This window comes from Mesocricetus auratus, unplaced genomic scaffold (assembly GCF_017639785.1).
Source record: "Mesocricetus auratus isolate SY011 unplaced genomic scaffold, BCM_Maur_2.0 Super-Scaffold_100009, whole genome shotgun sequence".
In the NCBI taxonomy this organism is placed as follows: domain Eukaryota; kingdom Metazoa; phylum Chordata; class Mammalia; order Rodentia; family Cricetidae; genus Mesocricetus; species Mesocricetus auratus.
In genome coordinates, this window is record NW_024429193.1 from 21185915 (window position 1) to 21207388 (window position 21474).

Here is a 21474-nt window from a genome sequence, read left to right on the forward strand (position 1 = left end):
ATAGCTACAGAGACTGAAGGCCAATCAGTGTCCAACATCCGTTACATATACTTTTATGCTAGGATTCCTATGGCAATACAAGCTGCTGCTGTTCTAACGAACACCACCTGTGGTTAGTTGTTTTCAAATCATCAGCCCGAGTTAATAGAGACCTTCCCAGCAATACCTGTTGATCCAGGTGACCCAGCCTGCAAAGGGCTCCCACAGCACCTGGGAGAGTTTCGCCAGCTAGGTGAAGAATCAAAGAGGATCAGTTAGAGATCATTGGCAAACATGTTCTTCATAGAACAGGACAGAGGGCCAGCCTGTAGCTTGGTGTTAAGCGCTTGCCTGGAGTAAGAGTTCACCCCTAGCACTGTAAGTTAAAATAGGAACACAAGGCTGTCTGTGACAGTTCTGGGCTTCATTCTGGCCTTTTTCTTTTGCAGCTTGGCACCAAAGAAGGCTACCTCACCAAGCAAGGCGGCCTGGTAAAGGTAAGGGAGTGTGGTTTGTTCATGCCACCACAGGAAAGACACCACACCATAGACTCAACTCTTAAAATTGGCAAATGTTTCTAAAGGAAAATTGTAAGCTTATTTTAAGCCATTTGTATTTCCCCTGAAAAATGTCTTGACGGTTCTCTGGCAGAGCCCTGTATAAGAGTAATCTGTAGTTCGTATTAAAAAGGAAGCACTGTGTAGTTCAGTGGGAGGGTTATGAACAAAGGAGGTAAATGAACTCTTGAACATTTGTGCTCTATTTTTTCTTTTTACAATAAAAGTCAAACTTTTATGCAATGTTTACTGAAAGGAAGACCAAATGCATTACTGGTGCTTTAAAAAAATGCTAGCCGGGTGGTGGTGGCGCATGCCTTTAATCCCAGCACTCGGGAGGCAGAGGCCGGCGGATCTCTGTGAGTTCGAGGCTAGGCTGGACCGACAGCCTCCAAAACAATACAGAGAAACCCTGTCTCGTAAAAAAGCAAACAAACAAAAAATAATGCTATTGTCGGGTGGTGGCGCATGCCTTTAATCCCAGCACTCGGGAGGCAGAGGCCGGCGGATCTCTGTGAGTTCGAGGCTAGGCTGGACCGACAGCCTCCAAAACAATACAGAGAAACCCTGTCTCGTAAAAAAAGCAAACAAACAAAAAATAATGCTATTGTCGGGTGGTGGCGCACGCCTTTAATGCCAGCACTCCGGGAGGCAGAAGTAGGCAGATCTCTGTGAGTTTGAGATCAACCTGGTCTACAAGAGCTAGCTCTGGGACAGCCTCCAAAGCCACAGAGAAATGCTGTCTCGAATCCCCCCCCCAAAATTATCATTTTGGGTTGCTATAGGTGATAGAGACATGAAATGATTAAGGGTAAAATGTTTCGTAAAGGATTCTGAGAGAATTAGTCACTGAATTCAAGCTAAGGGATCACACTACTCACTCAGTGTTATAACATGCCAAAGTAAAGATAGTTTTGATCTTTACAAGTCCAGGGCGCCTGACTGCTCCCTGTCTGCAATTGCACCTTTAAAGTTCGGTTACATTTCCGTGTGCCGTGACCGCCATCATCCAATAAATTGGCTCCACTCTCATGCGATGCGTGGGTGCTTGTCTGTTTTAGGGGTCAGAGTCCTTACGTCTTCCTTCTCCTGTGAACAAGCTGCCTAACTCTAACCTCATCATGCAGTCATCCATGTCCTCTATGGACTGCGTACTCCCTAAGGATGGGAGACATTCCCATTCGCAGCCTCTTTATTAATGTTTGTTTTGTATTCAGATAGGGTCTCACTCACAGCCCTGGATGACCTCAGATGTACAATCTAGAATGTACAATCTTACTTCTGAGCGCCCCCAGTGTTAGGATTATAAGCATGAACAACCATGCCTGGCCTGAGTGTTTATTCCTGAATCTTCTATTGTCCCTTTTAAGTGGGTGCATTGCCAGCCAAGATAGGTCAGGGCTTTGTTAGGATGTACAAAGGAATAGTAACAGTTTTTTCTGTGAGTCCATGGCTCTTCAGGTAGGATTTAGAGTATCATGTTGTTAAAGGTTACTACACCTCAACTGGCTTATTTGTGAAATAATAGTAATAATGATGATAATAATAATAATAATGAGAGATGGCATTGCTTAGTTATCATACATTTAACTAAATACACATTATATTTCAAGAGTATACATGAATATATATGTAAATTTGTGGTGTGGGGATATATCTCACATTAGGTTCTCAAAACTGAGATATCTTTTTATTATAGTGTTAATAAAATAGAAACTTAAGTGGCTTGTTACAAATCACCTTGAATGTTTGCAACAGCTGCATCTATTCAATTAAATAAGCTAGTGGTATTTCTATTATGATCTTAGAACACAGAATCGTCTAATTTTCTTGATACTTTGAAACTTTTCTCAAAAGTAATACATAAGAATATTTTAGGCCTACTTTATCCAATCTTTTATATACTTAAAATGAAGACAATCTATCAAGTTTAGATATTATATTCTCTACTCAAACTTAAAATTCTTTCTCCTCAGACCTGGAAAACAAGATGGTTCACTTTGCAAAGGAATGAACTGAAGTATTTCAAAGACCAGATGGTGAGAAAGATATTAGCATCCCTCTCTGCCTTAGACAGAGCTCTGTAAGGTTCCCCACATCCTCTGAAACAAGAGTCTAGAGACCCGAGTTCTTTTCAGCTTGTATTTGTTTATAATGGGGGTGGGGCGCACTTGCTACAGCGTTTGTTTGGACAAGCTGTGGGGTTATTTCTCTTTTTCCAAATGTGGTTCCTAGGCGTCATCGGGTTTGATTTGACCACAAGCATCTTTACCCACAGAGCCATCTGGTACAGTCCAAGGTCTGGGCTTCTGGTTCTGGATCTGCTCTGACTCTGTGAAAAGTGATTTGTCTCCAGAAGCTGCTCTTGGTCAGCTCAGCTGTCTCTCTCCGGAGCACGTGGCTCCCTCTGTTCCAAGCTGTGAAATTCTTCCCTTGCCATACTCTGTTAACAGTCCCAATTTTCCCTTTTATTACAAATCTACCCATTGCTCGGGTCCATTTTATCATGCCAACTGAAAATGATTCCCCTTCTTATTTTGTATACAAATTTTCTGCAAAAGTAGAAGTTTATGAAAGAAAAAAAGATGGAAGAAAATACAGCTCCTTTCCATGTGTTAAAAATCTGTCTCTGATTGCTGTAAATCAACAGAAGCAATGCCTTTTTGAAAAGATATATTATCTTATGTGTGTGAGTGTGTGTGAGTGTGTGTCCTTTAGGTGTGTGCACATGAGTCTTGGTACCAGACATGGAGCCCTTTGGTTCTGGAGTTGAAGGCAGTTTTGAGCTGCCTGGCAGGGTGGTGAGAATTGAACACAGATCCTCTGTGAGAGCAAGTCATGTCTTGACCACCGGGCTATCTGGGTGACCCAGCAATGTCTTCCCATTGCTCAGTCTGTGAAAGACTAGATCCCAGACCCCAGTGTGTGCTCCCTCCGTCAGGGTTTCCCATCGTCCATTATCTTAGTGAAAGGAAATTGACAACAGTTGCATGCAGCAGAAACCTTGAGGGTTGAGGGATGGACACACACACACACGTGTGTGTGTGTGTGTGTGTGTGTGTGTGTGTGTGTGTGTATGTGTGTGTGTGTGTGTTTATTCTTATGACATTGTTTTTTGTTTTGTTTTGTTTTGTTTTGTTTTTCCCAGTCACCAGAACCAATTCGCATCCTGGACCTGACGGAGTGCTCTGCCGTGCAGTTTGATTACTCACAGGAAAGAGTAAACTGTTTCTGGTAAGTTACACCCAGAAAGGAAATTTTTCTAAAAGTCTTTTAAGCCAGGAGTAAAAAGCGACCTATCTTAATGTCCACATGTCTGGATGGGAAGGACATGGACCTCACACAAGGGCGTTCATGTTAGTGCCTCCAGCTGCAGAGGACACAGTGCCTTGTCTAAAGTGGCTTCCACAAAGGCAGGTTGGCCAGGGTCAGGCTGTGTCCTGCACTGTTAGGACATGGCAGCCATTCACATCTTAACACAACCTTAATCCCTTGAGATTCTCCTCTCAATGTAATTATCATTTCACCAGCTTTGGAGATAGGTGGCCTGTATTGTTAGGGTGGTGTCTGGCTGATGGATTAAGTGTTTGCCCTGATATAATCAGAATACTATGAAACGTGTCTGATACAAACAGTGTCTTGATAAAGGAAGGCATGTCTTCTTCTCCACCAGCTTCTGTCTGAAAGATGCTCAGACATAGCCAGCCTGGAAGACGTAAACGACTCTCTGTCTAACCTCAGTGTATTACGGGCTTGCTGGGCTTTCTTTGTCACTTCTTTTCCTAAACTGGTTGAAAGTTGTAAAGATGTACCTCTTGAAAATAAAGATAGCATGCATAGAGCTTAATTTCATTATTACATCTGGGAAAGTGCGCGATTTGTGGTACCAAGCAGCCACAGACATCTTTTTAATTCCTGCCATATGATCTAGCAAAAGTTTGCTTTTCTTGAGTCACAAGAATTTGAGAGGCAGATGTCACCAGGTCCTACCCATGAAGTCCACCCTTCTCTTGCCTGCCCTCCAGCTGACTCCTTCAGATCCAAGTGGCTACTTTCAGCTCTGGTGTTTTCACAGATGTGAAAAACGCATCAGCCATGCCTGGCCCTGTGTATCAGGAAAGCCAGTGTTTCCCTGGAAACCTTGCCTTGTGAATCGTCTGCATGACTCACTGGCTGCAACATAAATGACCATAACGTCATCATAGCCATAGTCATAGCTGGCTTAAGATAATTAGAATTTATTGCTTGGGCTTCTGATTGCCAAGAAGAAGGGGAAATTTGTGTGAATTTATAGAGCAGCTCATAATGTCTCCCCCAGGGAGCATCAATGACAAGTGCAGAAACCAATTTACACTCATCACTGTGTAGAGCTTGTACAATGTCAGCATCCCTCCCTCTCCACCCTACCTACTCACCCACCCACCCATCTACAGGCCTGATAGCTGCAAGATGTGCTGCTTGGGCCTTAAGGTGACAGGATTCTGAATTTCAGTTCAAGGCAGGAGGATCAGGAATTCAAGATCATCCTCCTCTATGCAGCAAGTTTGAGGCCAGCCTAGGATACATGAAAAAAAAAAACAGAAAAAAAATAGCATTTGTGTCTTGATTGTAAGGATAGAAAGAATGACCAAGACATGTTCAGGTTGACTTTATCACTTAAATAACTTTGACTAAATAATCAAAGGCAGCATAATGAAGACTTACCATACACCTACATACATATAATCTTCTGTGCTGAAAGGAAGGTTCGTTTTCTTTTTAACAGAGATTAACTCACGGAAAGAAATGGGTGTAATAGCAAACTGAGGCATTTTGGTCCCCTTTTCCTAGTCTTTGTATCTCCTGGTGGAAGTGTTACCCTCCTTAAAGCAGCCAGTGCAACTGAGTCCTTTCAAGAAACCCTTATCTGCCTGGCTTGTCCTTTAACCCACAGAGAGGTTCTGGACCACTGTGCGGCTCAGCTGAGTATATTCCACAGCCAAAGGATGTGGGTGTGTCCTGGACATATACTTCTTCTTTGAAGTCTCCTGGGAGAATAAATCTCTCCCATAATAATATAAACTTAAACCATCCTAGGCCTGTCTGCCATTGCTGGCAGGAGCTGCTCTGTATACACCGATTCTTCAAGGTCACGATGATAATTATAGGACTCCTCAATTCTCTCCCCTGGAAGACACTCATACTATTCAACCAGGATATATACAACTAGTCAAACTGACTATCACACATTCTTTTGTTTCGTCAGCTTAGTGTTTCCATTCAGGACATTTTATCTCTGTGCAAAGACAGGAGTTGAAGCCGATGAATGGATCAAAATACTGCGATGGAAGTTGGTGAGTTACCAAAGTCACCAGATGTCTAGTCTTGATAACTAACATGTCGATGACTTCAAGTAGACTCCATTTGTCAGAGGAGGCCCTGGGATCAAAGGGAAGTCTGTTTGCAACTTTGTGGGATATCCCATGCATGCTTATGGGGTGTAAAAGAAAGAGGAGGCTGTAAGGAGGGAGGGTGGCCTCGTGCTGGAGTCTCAGCCTAGCCTTGGCTGCAGCTGCTGGCAGTCTTCCTGTAAGCTGTGTTGGTCAGAAGAGAATCTAGGGATGGAAGGTCTCAGAGAGGGACATTGACCTGTGCTTCGACTTGGAAAGCCTTTAAATTGTCCAGGAGGGGGCTTGGTTCCCAGTGTCAGCTGCACATTGCATGTATCAAGCACCAAAGGTGTTTTACCTTCCTGCTACATACCCCCAAGGGGAAGACACTTAAAATAATTCACCAGTCCTTACGTCGTTCACCATGCACGTTGTAGGGTTGATAGCCAAGTGCATGCTTACTAAAATTTCCCGTAGGTGTAATATGTTGTTGGAGGTTTTCTTCAGGACTGCTGGTCAGCTCTGTCCCAACAACTGGCCTCCAAATAACCACACAGAAATTTATTATTAATTATAAATGCTTGGCTGATAGTTTAGGCTTGTTACTAACTAGCTCTTAAACTAACCCTTATTTCTTATCTATGTTCTACCACTTGGTGGCAGCCTTTTTAGCACAGCATGTTCAGCTCATGCTTCCTCTGTGTAGTGCTGAAAGTCCCACCTAACCTTTACCCTACTAGCTATTGGCCATTTAGCCCTTTATTAAACCAATCTGAGTAACAAATCTTCACACTGTACCAATGGATTATTCCACAGCAGTAATATATTAGTCTGGTTTTTGTTTCTCTCATAAAATCCATGAGGCTACTTAGGAAGTAAAAGGTTCATGGTGTTTGAGGTTCAAGGACACAGCACTTACATCAGCTCAGCTTCTGATGAGGACCCCTTAGTGGAACAGAAAGACAGGGATATGTGGAGGATGGAAACCTCACACTTCCAAACAGGAAGTCAGAGATCAAGTGGCCTTGAGTGGTGTGGGTCAAACTCAGACTTCTAGAACTCTCTCCGGGGCAGTACTCCCTTCCAGCATCAGTGTATCAGTGGCATAAGAACCTCCTGCAGTGCTACCACTTTGGGGAACAAGCCTTTATGTACTGTCTTGAAACCCTTGGAGAGAGAGAGAGAGAGAGAGAGAGAGAGAGAGAGAGAGAGAGAGAGAGAGAGAGAGAGGGAGGGAGGGAGGGAGGGAGGGAGGGAGGGAGGGAGGGAGGGAGGGAGGGAGAGAGAGATAGTGTGTGTGTGTGTTGTAATTATTTTATCTATAGGAATTGTCTGGAAATGGATATCCTTAAGGCCAGGCTTATAGCTTAGTAGTAGGAACAGTCCTCCCTGGCAAAAAAAAAAAAAAGTTGGGAGGGCGGTGAACATTGCTGAGCATGAGTGTCTTTTGGAGGTATCTTTTTGGCTTGAACTTCAAGTTAATACAGTGCCCATTTTGAGACTGCTCTGAGTGGGGAAATGCTTTGTCATGGCCAACCTGGACTAAAGTGACTCCATTTGTTTCTTTTTTATTTTTTTCCGAGACAGGGTTTCTCTGTGTAGCTTTGGAGCCTGTCCTGAAACTCTCTCTGTAGATCATGCTGACCTTGAACTCACAGAGATCTGCCTGGGATTAAAGGCTTGCACCACCCGGCATGACTCCATTTCTAATTCAGTGTATTTTGTTATTATCCAAATGACACCCAATTATTATAGAAAATTTACATTGAAAAGTAGTGCAAATGTAGACTTTCAGACTTCTTCCTGGGCAACTGGATCTTTAAGAACACAGCCCTTCTCTGGTAGTTTTCACCGGTGTGCCCCCCTCCCCCACTTAACCATATTATCACCAGCACCTTCCTAAGTCCACAACCACACGTCTGAGTCTTCCTTTTGATTGGACAGTGTTGGGTCATGCTTTCCCAGCAATGGTAGATCCATTCCCAAAGTGTACACATAGTAACAGGCACTCTACAACGTCTGAGGGAAAATGGAAAACTACCGTTAAAGCGTGGTAGCGGTGTTGGTAAGTCATAGCTGCACTTTACTGCTCAACATTGCCTTCCTTACTACCGCAGTCAGTATCTCAAGCGACTCAATAGTAGATGTACCTTTGTTTTGTTACAGTCAAAAATAAGAAAACAGCTGGACCAAGGAGAGGATACTGTCCGGTCGCGGTCATTCATCTTCAAATAGAACTTTCTTGACTCAGGGGCAAGGTGGAATGTTCCAGGTGCTCTGATCTGCGGCAGGCTTCAGAGGAAAGGTCATTAAGGATTTTCCTCTGAAAACAAACACAAAGTAGACTGTGGTCTGGTGCTCTACACTGTTTGCTGATTCATGGAAAACAGCTGGTGGGACCGGCCATCCGCTCTACAACACGGAAGCAGCACCCACTGATGGAAACCGCCTAACCTCCACTTCCAGGTGGAGTCACTCAGAACACAGTGCAAGATGAAGAGCTTGTTCGTGCTCACGGTGGCTTAGGCTTGTTGACTTTGGCTGCCTGGCATCCTGCCCCAGATCACCGGCCAGCACAACTAAGCTTCGGTTGTGTAAGGAAACAGTGGTCATGTTGGGGCTCAGGCTGCCCTTTTAGGAAGCAAATTAAGATAATAAACACCAAGGACTTTCCAAGGAGGGGCTGCTTGTTTTGTTTATATACCAAACCTCACATAGGGCTGAAGGGTGGCTCGGCCACTAAAAGGGCATCTGCTCTTGCAGAGAACATAAGTTCAATTTCCAGGACCCACAAACACCTGTAATCCAGCTCCCATGCCACTGACCTCCTTGGGGACCTGCACTCAGGCAAACACACTCCCTCACACATATGCACATAATGCAATAATAATAATAATTAAAGATAGTTTCCAGCTGGGTAGTGGTGACGCATGCCTTTAATCCCAGAACTCAGGAGGCAGAGACAAAAGGATCTCTGTGAGTTGGAGGCCAGCCTGGTCTATAAAGTTCCAGGACAGGCTCCATAGCTACTGAGAAACCCTGTCTCGAAAGACCAAACAACAATTTCCAAAATGAAAATGTAAAAATGTTCATATTTGTTTCTCCTTTCAAAAGGCTTAGAAATCAGGCTGGTGAGGTGGTTGTAAGCCATCTTAGCATTTGCCATGCCATGGTTGACAACCTGAGTGGGATCCCCCAAAACTCACATAAAAGGTAGGAGAGAACCAACTCCAGAAAGTTGTTCTTTGATTTCTACATGTATGTCAGCATGGGTGCCCCACAGCATACACACACACACACACACACACACACACACACACACACACACACACACACGCACGCACGCACACACACACACACACACACACACACACCACACACATCAATTTTAAAAGCTTAGAAATCCATTGGATCCTTTACTGCTAAAGCTAAACTGTGAGAACTAGATAGGAAAAAGTAAATTAATGTGTAATAAAGGGTGAGAATGTTTTAAACAGCATGAAAATGCACTTTGAGGAAGGGTGACAAGCTGTGGGTGACTTTTAGTTTAATGATTATCATTACAAATGTAACACACTTATAAGACTAAGCTTTCTTTGGCAGCCATTTCTTCAAATTGATAGAGACTTCTCCATAAAGGCTGCCCTCTGTGTCTTTCCAGGATCGGTTGTAAGAGTAGCCCTGGGCAGCACCCCACGATTATCGAAGGGCACTTTCTGTCATGTAGCTGTTGCGAAGTTGCAAACTAGAGTATGAGGATTGAATTGGAATGAAGTACTGGTATTCATGGGCCATGGGTAGATTCTTAGCTCCTACTATCATTGTTGATGTGGCTTTTAACAACAGTTAGAAGTGACACAAATGGGTGACAAGCCAGCAAGTGACGCAGAGCTGATGGAACTGTTCTTTCGGTTCGCCAATGTGACAGAGGTCTTGAGCCAACAGCGTACAGGAATAATTGACTTCACTTCATGGTTCTCAATGTTTCAGCTCGCCATGGTTAGTGTGTGGTGTAGCTGCTCATATCACAGCAGGCAGGAAGCAGAGCAAGGCAGCAACAGGAGAGAGAGGAGGCAGACAGAGACCCCAGGAACCCGTTGTGAGTGGTGTACTTCCGACCAGGGCCCATCCTCCACACTCTTCGACATCCTAGTAGTCTGTTCGAATTCTGATCCATTTGGATGAAATGAATGGACCGTAGTGCCTTCAAAGACATACCCACAAGGTGTTTCCTGGTATTCCTCAGGTTGGCATCAAAATTCATTCATAGTACCTTATTAAATATTTTCCCCTGTTGTTAAAACAGCTAAGACTCAGAAATTGTTTTCCCAAGAGGGCTTTTGGAGTTGGGTTGTTGATCACTGGGTAGAATACTTACCTGTCTGACTACAGGGGGGGGGCATTTATTATGCTTATTTTATATGGAATAAACCAAGATCAACATAAAATGTATTTGTCAAGTTTGCAAAATAAGGAGTAACAATGGCCCCTCCCTGAGATGTATGGCTTTGTTTCCTTAGAAACAGTCTTTCTTCATGTGTGAAATATTCTTTTTACCTTCTGTAAAATGTTTATTTATATCCTTTGGTTTTGTTTATTAAATAAAAAGTACATGATTTTGTTGTATATGTCCAATTTTTTTCATAACATTTTTATTGTTTTTTTAAGGTAGAAAAGCCCAAATTAGTAGATACTGATATGTTAGTGATTAGTAAAAGCAGTTTGTACTGCCTTTTGGCCAAGCACGACTCAGCTTGAGAGGGCCCTGGAGAAACAGCTGAATCAATGGGTTGTTGCCCTCAACAACCTGCTGACTGTCACCGGAAGCTTTTGTAAAATCATGCTTGCATGCCCACCTATCTTGTGGTATTAGAATATAAAATGAGAACACAAACTGGACCCAGGATGCAAGTCGTTCAGGAGCTGTCCTGGCCTTGGTCCACCCTGGATGTCTCCTCTCTTCCACTCTCATAAGTGTGGGAATGTTTTCTCCAGAAAGATTCCTGTAGACTTTCAAAACTTAAATATAACCGATTAGTCATAAATAGCAATGCTACTTCACAGAAGACTAGAAGCTTAGGAAATATCCACATTCCTCCAAGGATTTAGTTGGATATGGAAAGGGCAACACACACACACACACACACACACACACACACACACACACACACACACACACACACAGCAGTCAATACTGAGAGGGGTCTGCAAAGCAGAGCTGGAAAGTGGGCAGGGCATTAGACCATCTGTTAGCGGGGCTGGCATGAAATGGGAGCTACCGCACACACCCCTAATGCCTAGGACCAGGTCACATGCTTGTTCTTCTCATGGCTGTCCAGTGAGAACATCATACTTTACCTCCAGAGAAGAGCCTCGTGGGGAGCTCTTCTCTGGAGCCAAATCCAAAATGGCAGAAGGGAGGATGCTATGTGCGGATGGCAGACCAGAGCAGGGGGGTGTGGGAGAAAAGTGAGTGAGGTGTGTCTGTCCAAGTTCTCCTAAGAAAGACACAGCCAAACGTTAGCGATAACTGTCAAGATTCTGGGAAAATGTTGCTCCACATGTTCCTACTAGGATGGTACTATCTTCCCTTGGATGAGGCGAGCGTAGTGCAGTTGGAGAAGCTGTCCCCTGCTTCAGAGCCCCTGGGCATCCGAACACAGTGAGGTGCCTATCTGTTTTCCTATAGGCGGGGCATGCAGCAGTGATTAGTCTCTTCCCCTCCCCCACTCTGATGACAGGACCCTGCTCGGCACAGAGAGCATGAAGACTGTGGAAGAGGACATAAGACGCTACTTCCCCCTTCTTCTATACTTCAGACGTCACTAATGTCTTCCTTACGAAGGAAACCATACAGTGGAGAGCCAGACTTGAGTCGTGGCTTCACACTGTGTAGCCAGACTTCAAGTGGAGTTGTTTAGCCGCCTGCGCTGGAGGACCAGTTTTACTTCTTAAAACATTTCTGACCTATCATAGACAGGGCTTTTATAAAAGTCATTAAAAAATGATTTAAGGGGACTGAAGAAAGGACCAGAAAGATTCCTAACACCCACATTAAAGAGCTCACAACCATCTGTAACTCCACTGCCTCTTCTGACCTCTACAGGCACCCATACACATACCTAACCCCTCACCACACATACACATACATAACAAACTATATATTATATATTACATATTGTATATTGCATATAAGTGAAATTATAAATCTCATTTTAAAGATCAGATTCAGCAGACAACAAATTAGTGTTGTATGCCCCACCCCCTCCAATCCCAGTGCTTGGGAGAGGCAAGGAGTTAAGCACCAATCTCTGTATTTTCTACCAGTATAGAATGGCCTGGGCTTGGGCCACATTCTGAGTAGCGCAGGTACAGCTGTCTGGAGCACAGCTGGGAAGGAATCTATGTGAGGTTGGCAGGCTTTGGGATGCAAATTTCAGTTAAGGGAAATGGGCAGGACTCATCCAATCAGCCGGAAGATCTCTGCAGTAAGGGGAAAGGCCTGAGTGGAGATGATTTCCACTTCTGGGTGTACTCCACAGTTTGACCTCAGTTTCTTGCACAGACCTGTGTGATGAATACACATACATATAAACCCTGATCTGCTGGAGGACTGATATAACTTTCTCCCCAAATACCTCATTTGTTTTGGTGCTTGAAGCATTTTAGAATTTTTACTTATTGTGCATGAGTGGCCAATCTGAGTTCCATCCCTAGACAGAGAACTGACTCCCCCACTGTCCTTTGACTGCACACATGTACATGTATGTTTGCACACGCAACACTAAATAGACAGAATTTTAAGTTACTGGTTTCATGTTACCTTTGCAGAGGAATATTTAGTAATTTCCACCTGCATGATTTTACAAATGATGAAAAATGTATCCCATACATTCCCTGAGATAGAAACCCAACAGCAGCAGCCATAGCTAATAACCCAAGGACAGCGCCAGCAGTTACGCCATGAAAAGCCATCCCCAGAGCACACCTCCAGTCCACATGGACTCTACAGCTGTGCAGGGGGAGTGCTGGAGACTTGCACACAAGCAATGCGTGTGGACTAAACCACCCAGCAGCAGACGACAAGGTGAGCCAGAACCTGAACGGCTGATCCACTCCTGAGCCTCTTAGCATATGAAGCAGATATAACCTCCTTCCCTGTGACCCAGTCAGGCTCATGGGTGAGGTTGTCTTGACAGAGAATTATTAGGTAAAACAATCTCCCAATATAATCCTGCAAGCAGCGTCCACTGCCTATTCATGAAGCTGGGACAGAATTAACTACATCCATTACAATTGTGAAAGTCTGAAAAGAGAGGCCTATACAAAGCTCATTCTGTATTTTTAAAAATACTATTTTATTTATATTTGCATATGAAAAATGGCTATACTGTCATTTTATGTACATACTGGTACTGGAAACAGAATTCAGTAACACGGCATTTTCAATGTATAAAGAACACAACCATGGAAGCACTGTTACAGAAAGTAGAAGAGAAACCATGAGCAGTGATTTTCGTTCTCACTGAAGAGCAGCACCCTCGAAGAACATCAAATCCACCGGTAATACTTATCTACACTGAGACCGCATACAGACCAAAGTTAGTGATTGTACTTATTATCTGCACTAAGCCATTCATCTTCCTCACACTCTATACCAGGAAATAAAATATAATCTTAAGAAAAATATGTCCTCAAAGAAGAAAAAGGAAAATATGTCCTCACTATTATTCTCAGGAAGAGTCTCTGTGGCTTGTGGAGCGAGAGCACTACGCAGCAGGTGTGGGGAGCACTGTGAGGCAGGATGGCTTGCTGGCTCCAGAGCATCTGTGTACCGTTCTGACCCCCATGCGCTGGACAGAGTACCACCCACTGTCAGGCATCCACACTAACTCCATGGGAGCTGCACCAGAATGAATCATTTGTGTGGCGTTCCCAGATCTCACTAAGTAAGAAAAGACCTAATACACATAAATACAACAATTGATCTGTCTATAAATTATAGCTATAGGCTCTTCTTTAGTGTAAGGTGGAAAAGCGGCCCTCGGAATACACAGATAAAGTATTACTGTGGTCTAAGGATTGCTGGACTGGTACAGTGTTGTTGCAATGAAGACAAGGTACACATCAAAACCACTGTTAGATTAAGACACTTCCACAACTTTTATCAGTTCTTCAAACAACGGAGCCAGCTCCTTTTCTAGGCTGACAATTAGTCCTAAAAGAGATTTAAAAGATCAGAATGTTAGAAAATTTTTCTTATGAATGCTGAGCTAAAAGCAACCCTTTCTTCTCCTGTTGTGTTTGTCAAGAGAATCTCACCACAGCAACAAAAAAGAAGAAACTATCTCTAAATTCTCAGTCAAACTCAACTTTTTTTACAAGTATTCAAATTTTTAAAATTGTAACTAGTGGGTCTATAAAATTAAGCATCTGCTCTGTGTTCTCTTTAGTTTATGTTCTATAAGCCTTCATTTCTGTAGATTGTTTTAATGTGAGTATAAATAGCATACAAAACACAACACTGAACTAGCTTCAACTGCAAAAAAGCCCAATCTCTTGCACCATCTCATTTGCATATGAACATGACCCTGTAAGACGGAGAGGTCCCTGTTTTGTGGACATGGAAACTAGGAATCAAGTTCAAGAGAACGTGGGGCTGAGCCACAAATGCAGATTTTCTCACTCCACGTCTGTCATTCCTAATGGATCTTGCTGTACATGCCACCACGCCCAGCTACAAGCACACCACTATACAGAAGCAAACTGCATCTGCAGGACTTCTAACATACCTGTGTTGGCATTACTGCTGGCTATGAAACTCACCACCAGAGGTAAACGATTGAACTGAACCACCTAAAAGGAAAATAAGATCTAAACAGTGTGTTGTGTGGTGAAAACACAGTTATGATGTGGCTGAAACAACACATTTAAACAGCTGACCTCTGACTTTTCAAGGCAGGTCTTTTACCATCACAACACAGGAACTGTGTTGAAGAATCACAGCTGTGTAAGCTAATGGCACCATCTACTGGAGTTCACAGCACATTCCATAGTACATAGTACACATCTACTAGTGTACACATCTACCATAGAACACATCTACTGGAGTTAACAGTGACTTAATACAGCACACTTCACAGGATAACAAGTTCTTTATTTTTAAAGGTTTTAGTATTTTTCCGTAATAATTATTTCCTGACACAAAAATATCAAAGAGGCTAGTCTTAACATAAGTACTATGAAGACTAATTTTTCTTAAATTCTATCCTCCTCGTGTTAAAATTTAGGCTTATACCAAAATCAGTTTATAAAAAGATATAAAAATGATAGATGAGACAGGGAAGCATTTGGTAGCTACATATTGAATATACTAACCTGGTAGGTATTGTAGTAGCAGATGATACTTTTATTTTTTGAAAGTCCGAGTTTGCTGCCTTGGTCTGTTGCAAGGGCAAAGGTGGATAAGAAGCCAGGCCTCAGGGCGTGCTCTGGAGCACTGTCGTTGGCCACTGGGGAATGAGAATTAAATAAAATTATACAGAGTAGGAAGAAAGAGTTTAACAGCAACGTTCAAAAAACCCATAAAAACCTAGGCACAAAGGTACATTTACAGTGTTGAAAACCCTACTACTACTACCTGGATCTCATCAATTCAGATGGGAAAAACTACTTAATCAGAAGTTCAGTTTTCATAAATCAGGGAAGATACGCTGACTTCCATGTAATAAAGTGAATATTCTTGTCATCTAATAACACACTAGAATAAAATGGAAAACGCTATAAAATTGTTTGCTCTCATAAAGCCCCTAGAATCACTGTCTCTCATAAAAGCTTACAGCCCCATAGCTGGTTGCCTGCTTCATCTTCCTGTCAAGGCTGGGATAGTGTTAGCTGCATCAGTTAAGTATGGAGTCTTCCATGTTTCACAGATTCTGCGCAAGAACACCAGCGCTGAAGAATCACGCAAGTCTTCTGTGTAGAGGTAAGAAAGACAGGAGACCTGCCCACAGCCACCCACGCTGTGTGGTAGACGACACATTGATAATGGATTCTCATGTCTTGTCACCAACTCAATGCACAGCTGTGGACAGGCAGTGTCCTCTCTGGACTTCATCGTGTTAATGTAATAAAATGGAAGAACTAACCTAGGTGACCTCTAAGGAATGTTTTAATCCTAATGTCTAAAACTACCTGATATATTTGTCCTGATGTGGAAACGAAATTGTAAAAAAAAAATGTGTACGGCATTGTTTAATCTTAGCTAGGTAAAACTAGCAACATCCACTTGGATCATACCAGAAGATACAACAGTAAGCAATCTGAGTTCACACTAACTCTGTTCCAGGGATTGGGTGCTTGCCTGCCTTGCACTCTCACTTTCAATACGGAAGATATATTTCACAGTTTGCATTATATCATAAGCATCGGCAGTGAAAAACTGGGCCTGTGGTAAACGCATGCGGAGACTCCAGATGTTAACAAGGTCCGGCTGGCATGTAACCCACTACAGGTCCCACACCCAGTCTCCAACAGACAAAAGTACACTTCCTCAAAAAACTAACACAGGCTTTCCAATTTGTTGAAATAAGCTTTCTATGGTTTTAATTATTTAAATATTAGACATACTTTGTTGTCAAAAGTAAACATGCCATAGGCACAAAGTACTCAGTATTACCTTTAATAACAGGCACCCCGTCTCTATCTGACACAACAATTGCATGGAGCCCTTCAACACTACAAGAAAACAAAGTTCGGTATTACAAAAACATTTTGATTTCTACAAATATGTATTTTAGTCTCATGATGGTAATTCTCAAGTGTGTGTGTGTCGGAGTACAAGTGTACGCTCGTATCGGTGTCTGTCTGTAAGTACATAGATACCTTTGTCACCAGATGCGTGTAGCAGCAGAACTACATGACTGAACAACAGGCATACATGAAGGCAAAACACCAACGTACATAAAATAAAAATAAATAAATCATTCTTTTAAAACATAGATGCTCAATATATTACTTAAAATGCTGAGACAAATCTGTCCATCACAAGGTTTTCTAACTTCCACAGTAATTAATTTACATAGTAACTAGTGCACCAAAAGCGGAGGTAAAAAGTAGGGTGTTCCTTTATTGAATTACAAATCCACAGAGACACAAGTCTAAGAATGTACAACAGCCACACTCTGAAGCACTCCTTTTTAGAATTCAGGTCACAAACAGAGAAGCTGTTTTCAATTCTGTACCCAACAGGCCAAGAATGATGTGACTCGCTTCTACTAATAATAATTGTTGGGCCACCAACCGACACATTCATAAAAAGTAAATTTTATTAATCAGCAAAAGTCTAAAACTTACTAAAAACAAAAACCTTCATTCTAAAAACAGTGTTCTATTAGTATTAAAGGCATCCACTGGGGCTGATGCTGTGGCCGAATGTTTGGGAAGCACGCATAAGGCCCTGGGCTCAGCCCCTCAGACTCCCCAACCCTGCAATCCTGCCTCAAAAGGCACAACCAAACTGTTTCTCATATAAAACATCAGCTACTTTAAAACATGGAAACCCTGAGATGCTTCTTTTTGGGGTGGGGGGGTCACAACAATTTTAAAATACAAACCTAAGAACAGTATTTAACAGAGAATTAAACATGTTAGCTCACAACCATCTGTAGCTCCAGTCCCAGGCGACCTGACACCCTTTGTCCTCCAGACACCAGCCATGGACACAGTGCACATAGGACACCCCACACATAAATAAAAATTTAAAAATAACAAAAATGCATGAACTCTACCAAACCCATTTGCTACGGAAAATACTCTTCTGCCCCCTTTGGAAGTGCCGCAGAGTGAACCCAAAGCCTTCTGAGTTCGAGACAAATACTTTATCACTGAGATACACTCCGCCTTTATGATACTCTTAAATTGCATATATTTCTTGTATGAGCCTTACCATATGGTGACTTGTTTGGTTAAAAGGTAAACTGTCCGAATTCAAAAAGAAAACAAACATTTACTTTCAACTAATTATGGTCACCATTACAGCTGCTCAGATAGGAAGCCGGGGTAACCAGTGCAGGTGAGCTTACGGACACGGATGGAAAGCTACTGGATAAAAACATCGCAACAAACACATCAAGGGAAACTCCAGGACTTCACGGCATGGGAAATCAAAGGATGAAACATGGAAAGCTGATGAGAGGTGAGGCAGAGAGTAGAAAAGATGCCTGGCCCTAATCTGGGGGCAAACGAAAGGAATACACACCCTGAAGTGACTCCATAAAACAAAACAAAACAACAACAACCCCAAACTCAGTTTCTTTTTCTTTTTAGCTGCTGTGGCAAACATTTTTATTTATTGTGTGTGTGCTAGTGTGTGGTCAGAAGACAATGTGTAGGCTTCAGCTCTATACTTCAACTATGCAAGTCACACCACCCACATCAGGTTTTACAGCAAGTGCCTTTACCTGTGGAGCATTCTAACCATCCTTGTAGTTCCTGAGACAGAATCTCCACTTCTGTCACCTTCCAAATGCTGGGGTTGTAGGCCTATCCAGCATGCCCAGCTCACTTTCACAATGTTTCTAATGTTTTAGTACTCTAAGCAAATACTAGTTAGTGGATTTGTCTGTGTGCTGGCTAGATTTTTGGCAGGTTGACACAAGGTAGGGAGATCTGGGAAGGGGGAACCTCAGTTAAGAGCATGCCTCCTCCCTTAGGCTGGCCGGCGGGTAAGTGATTGATGGCTGGTGAGGGTGGCACCACCTCAAGGCAGGCGGTTCTGAGCTGTAGAAAAAAAGCAAGCTGAGCAAGCCATGGGGAGGCAAGCCAATAAGCAGCAGCTCCTCCAGGGTTTCTGCCTCAGTTCCTGCCCTGCCCTTCCATGATGAGATAAATCCTTTCCTCCTGTGCTCCTCTTAGTGTTTCATCCCAGCAACGGAAAGCAAATGAGGACAGCCTGCGTTCCCAAAAATATTTGTAAGCAATAATGAGAAAAGCTTTAATGTTTGAAAAGAGATAAGGTCACAACTACTATTTCCTCCGCTACTCACTAAAGTTCCCCAACATGGTTTTAGCCCATACCATTGTTTCTGCTGTCATGTGTTAGCGTGCAAAGCTATAACTGCCGTCATGATGGCCATTTGTGTGAAAAAGAACCGGTAGTTAGTCTCTATAATTTGCCATCTTATTCAAAGGAAGAGAATCAAAATTAGCTTAATGGTTTCCCATTATTTCATTCAATACACCAATAGTGTTTTCTTCATAAATACATAAGAGAAATACAACATAAGTCAAAACTAGAACGAATTGTCTTTGATCTTCATTGATCTATAATCAGAGTAAAAGCTTAAGATAATATGCAAACACATCCAACAATTCAAGCAAGAGTCAGAACGATGGTTCATTTTTCCAATCCACAGAGATAAACTGATATCCAGACACAACCACTCATAACTCTAGACTGAGGAGATAGGAAAGGGTTTCCTGGAATATTCCCCTAGACTATCTCAAAGGTTGTTCAACCCAGTCTGACTGCTTTGTTCTGGAACGTGTAAACACAACGCTCAAGTCACAGTTCCCTTCCCTCCTGTCTCATCCTGGACGGTCACCGATTTGTGAACAGTTGTGACTTTGGAGAAAGGAGGCGCTGTCAACAAAGGCACCCTTTTCCCCATTAAACTACGGTGAGTTTCAATGAATTCAAGTGAGGAAGTCCTCTGGATCAGTAATCTACGTAAAAAGAAGTTTGTAACATTAACACCAAAGCAGAGACGGGCTGAGGTTTTAAGTATGAACCCTTGTCTGAGGCTTGTATTCGTGGATTATGTTGACTCAGCAATGACATTAAAAATAATGGCAAGTTCTTCATTTGTTTCCTTAAATTTACTTAAGAACTTTAAACTATAATCCAATAAACAACTGTGATAGTGCATTTTAAAAAACTTGAAAGTGGCAAGAAATCTAAGTTCTGGGCTCCAGCATCTATTTCATATTGAACATGAAAAGTCATGAAACAGCTCTAGCTTTATATCATCTATCTATAAACTCAAGCCATTACTTATGATACTTGAGATTAATTATGAATTTAAATGTGGGACATAATTACCATGACACATATAAAATGCTAACCTAAAAAGGTGAAACAAAATTCCTTGTAAAATTAATGTTACACAGAATTTATTCAGCAACAAGTTAGTAATTTCTTACCTTGGCAACTTTTTGTACAGGAATCGCTTTAGATCCTGAAAGAGAAGAATTTTTAAAAATCATATTATAGTATGCTTTTCTAGCTCTGGCCAAATCCCCCTTTAAGGGACACGAAATCACCATTTTTTAGCTGGGCTCTCATCTTTTACTTGTGTAACTTGGAAGGAGTTAATTAACCTTTTTTCTAGGTCTCAGTTTCATTGTGTTTCATTATATATAACAGGGATAGTCACAGACCCTACATCCTAAGAATGTGTAAGATTTTAGCAACGTGTGTATGTTAAGATTTGTAGGTTAGTGTACCTGGAGTAGGGAAACACAAGTACACATTTGCTGTAAAACGAAATCATGTGTTTGATAGTGACTCACTTCCTGATAATACTGTATTTATTTGGGAACAGTCTATGACCCTCTTCTCGTGTGCATACAGATGTTCCACAACCGTTTTTAAAGATCCTAAGTCAGTTGAACTACTCTGATATTCAGTTTCCTGACCAGGATAACGCCAATGTGATGTATTTAACATGGAGCATGGTTCATGCGTATCTTATTCCATGTAACCACCACAAACTTCCTGACGCTCTTAAACAGACACACACAAAAAAACGGGACACAGGTAGCAAAAGGAGCGCCCGTCAGAAATCCTTTTAGATTGCAACAGTGGACCTACTGAGCATCATGAGTACTTAGTGGGGAAGGAATCAGAGCAGCGTCCCGCGGGACAGCTGCTGAGAGAAGGGAGTCAGCCATCCTTTAGAATGTCAAATGTTAACTACACGGAGTTCTCGTGTGCCCTACAGGATTGGGAGGCGGGAAGGACACTTCGGGGGTCCACCACAACCATTCCTGCTAGAAACTCAGGCCTTATTAGGCCCCTGCAGCAGATCCGGGAAGAGGGCCGGGCTAAGGACGGAACAAGTTTCTCCCCACGCAGCAGCCCCACGCAAACCTCCCACATCCCCTTTCTACGGGGAAGGGGTGTCAACTCACATCCGCCATGACGAACCCCTTTCTCTCGCTGGATCAATCTGCACGCCTGGAGGAGAAACGTTCGTGACTCTCCCTGCATCCCGGGCTCATCGCCCTCCCCAGACCCAGCATCACCAGGGCCACCCTCGGCAGGGCCCGGCGAGACGCCGCAGTCCTGGGTCTCCGTCGTGGGAGCCAGGCGGGCAGCCCCGACGTCCCCCTCCGCCCGCCCACCCCGTCCCAGCGCCGACCTCTGCAGAGCCACGCGCGCTCCAGCCCGGGGCGACCTGCCCGGGGGTCCCCGCAGTTCCGTCGCCTCTCCCAAGCCTCCTGTCAAGCGGCTGTCACATGACTCGTGACCTCTGCCCCGCTCCAGGAAGAACTTGCCCTCCGCTCGC

General features: G+C 43.1%; 2 protein-coding genes across 3 annotated transcripts in view; one reads left to right on the top strand and one right to left on the bottom strand.

Annotated features, from left to right (window-relative positions):
• Dapp1 (dual adaptor of phosphotyrosine and 3-phosphoinositides 1) overlaps nt 1-10531 on the top strand; it is a 49669-nt gene extending 39138 nt beyond the window's left edge. Inside the window, exons 5-9 of one of the 2 annotated variants that reach the window (XM_005081963.4) lie at nt 429-476; nt 2513-2575; nt 3685-3770; nt 5782-5869; nt 8072-10531. In XM_005081963.4, the coding sequence (XP_005082020.1) occupies nt 429-476; nt 2513-2575; nt 3685-3770; nt 5782-5869; nt 8072-8140 (354 nt within the window). In that variant the 3' untranslated portion in view covers nt 8141-10531. Of the gene's footprint in view, nt 1-428; nt 477-2512; nt 2576-3684; nt 3771-4209; nt 4376-5781; nt 5870-8071 lie in introns of those variants that run through there. The other variant, XM_040751741.1, reaches the window with a different exon arrangement.
• A 2713-nt stretch (nt 10532-13244) lies between these two features.
• On the bottom strand, nt 13245-21474 carry Lamtor3 (late endosomal/lysosomal adaptor, MAPK and MTOR activator 3). The gene is made up of 7 exons (XM_005081964.4): nt 21328-21474; nt 21098-21143; nt 20108-20142; nt 16584-16642; nt 15284-15417; nt 14698-14761; nt 13245-14123 (listed from the first exon to the last, which is right to left on the bottom strand). The coding sequence occupies exons 2-7, from the start codon at nt 21104-21106 to the stop codon at nt 14050-14052; spliced, it is 375 nt and encodes a 124-aa protein (XP_005082021.1). The 5' UTR covers nt 21107-21143; nt 21328-21474; the 3' UTR covers nt 13245-14049.

Bases quoted from the DNA above. Each gene is read 5' to 3' on its own strand.
- Lamtor3 (XM_005081964.4), bottom strand. The intron at 16,643-20,107 runs GTAAGAAATTAC...GTTTTCTTGTAG, and splicing joins CTGTACAAAAAGTTGCCAAG to TGTTGAAGGGCTCCATGCAA. The intron at 15,418-16,583 runs GTAATACTGAGT...CTCATTCCCCAG, and splicing joins CGGGGTGCCTGTTATTAAAG to TGGCCAACGACAGTGCTCCA.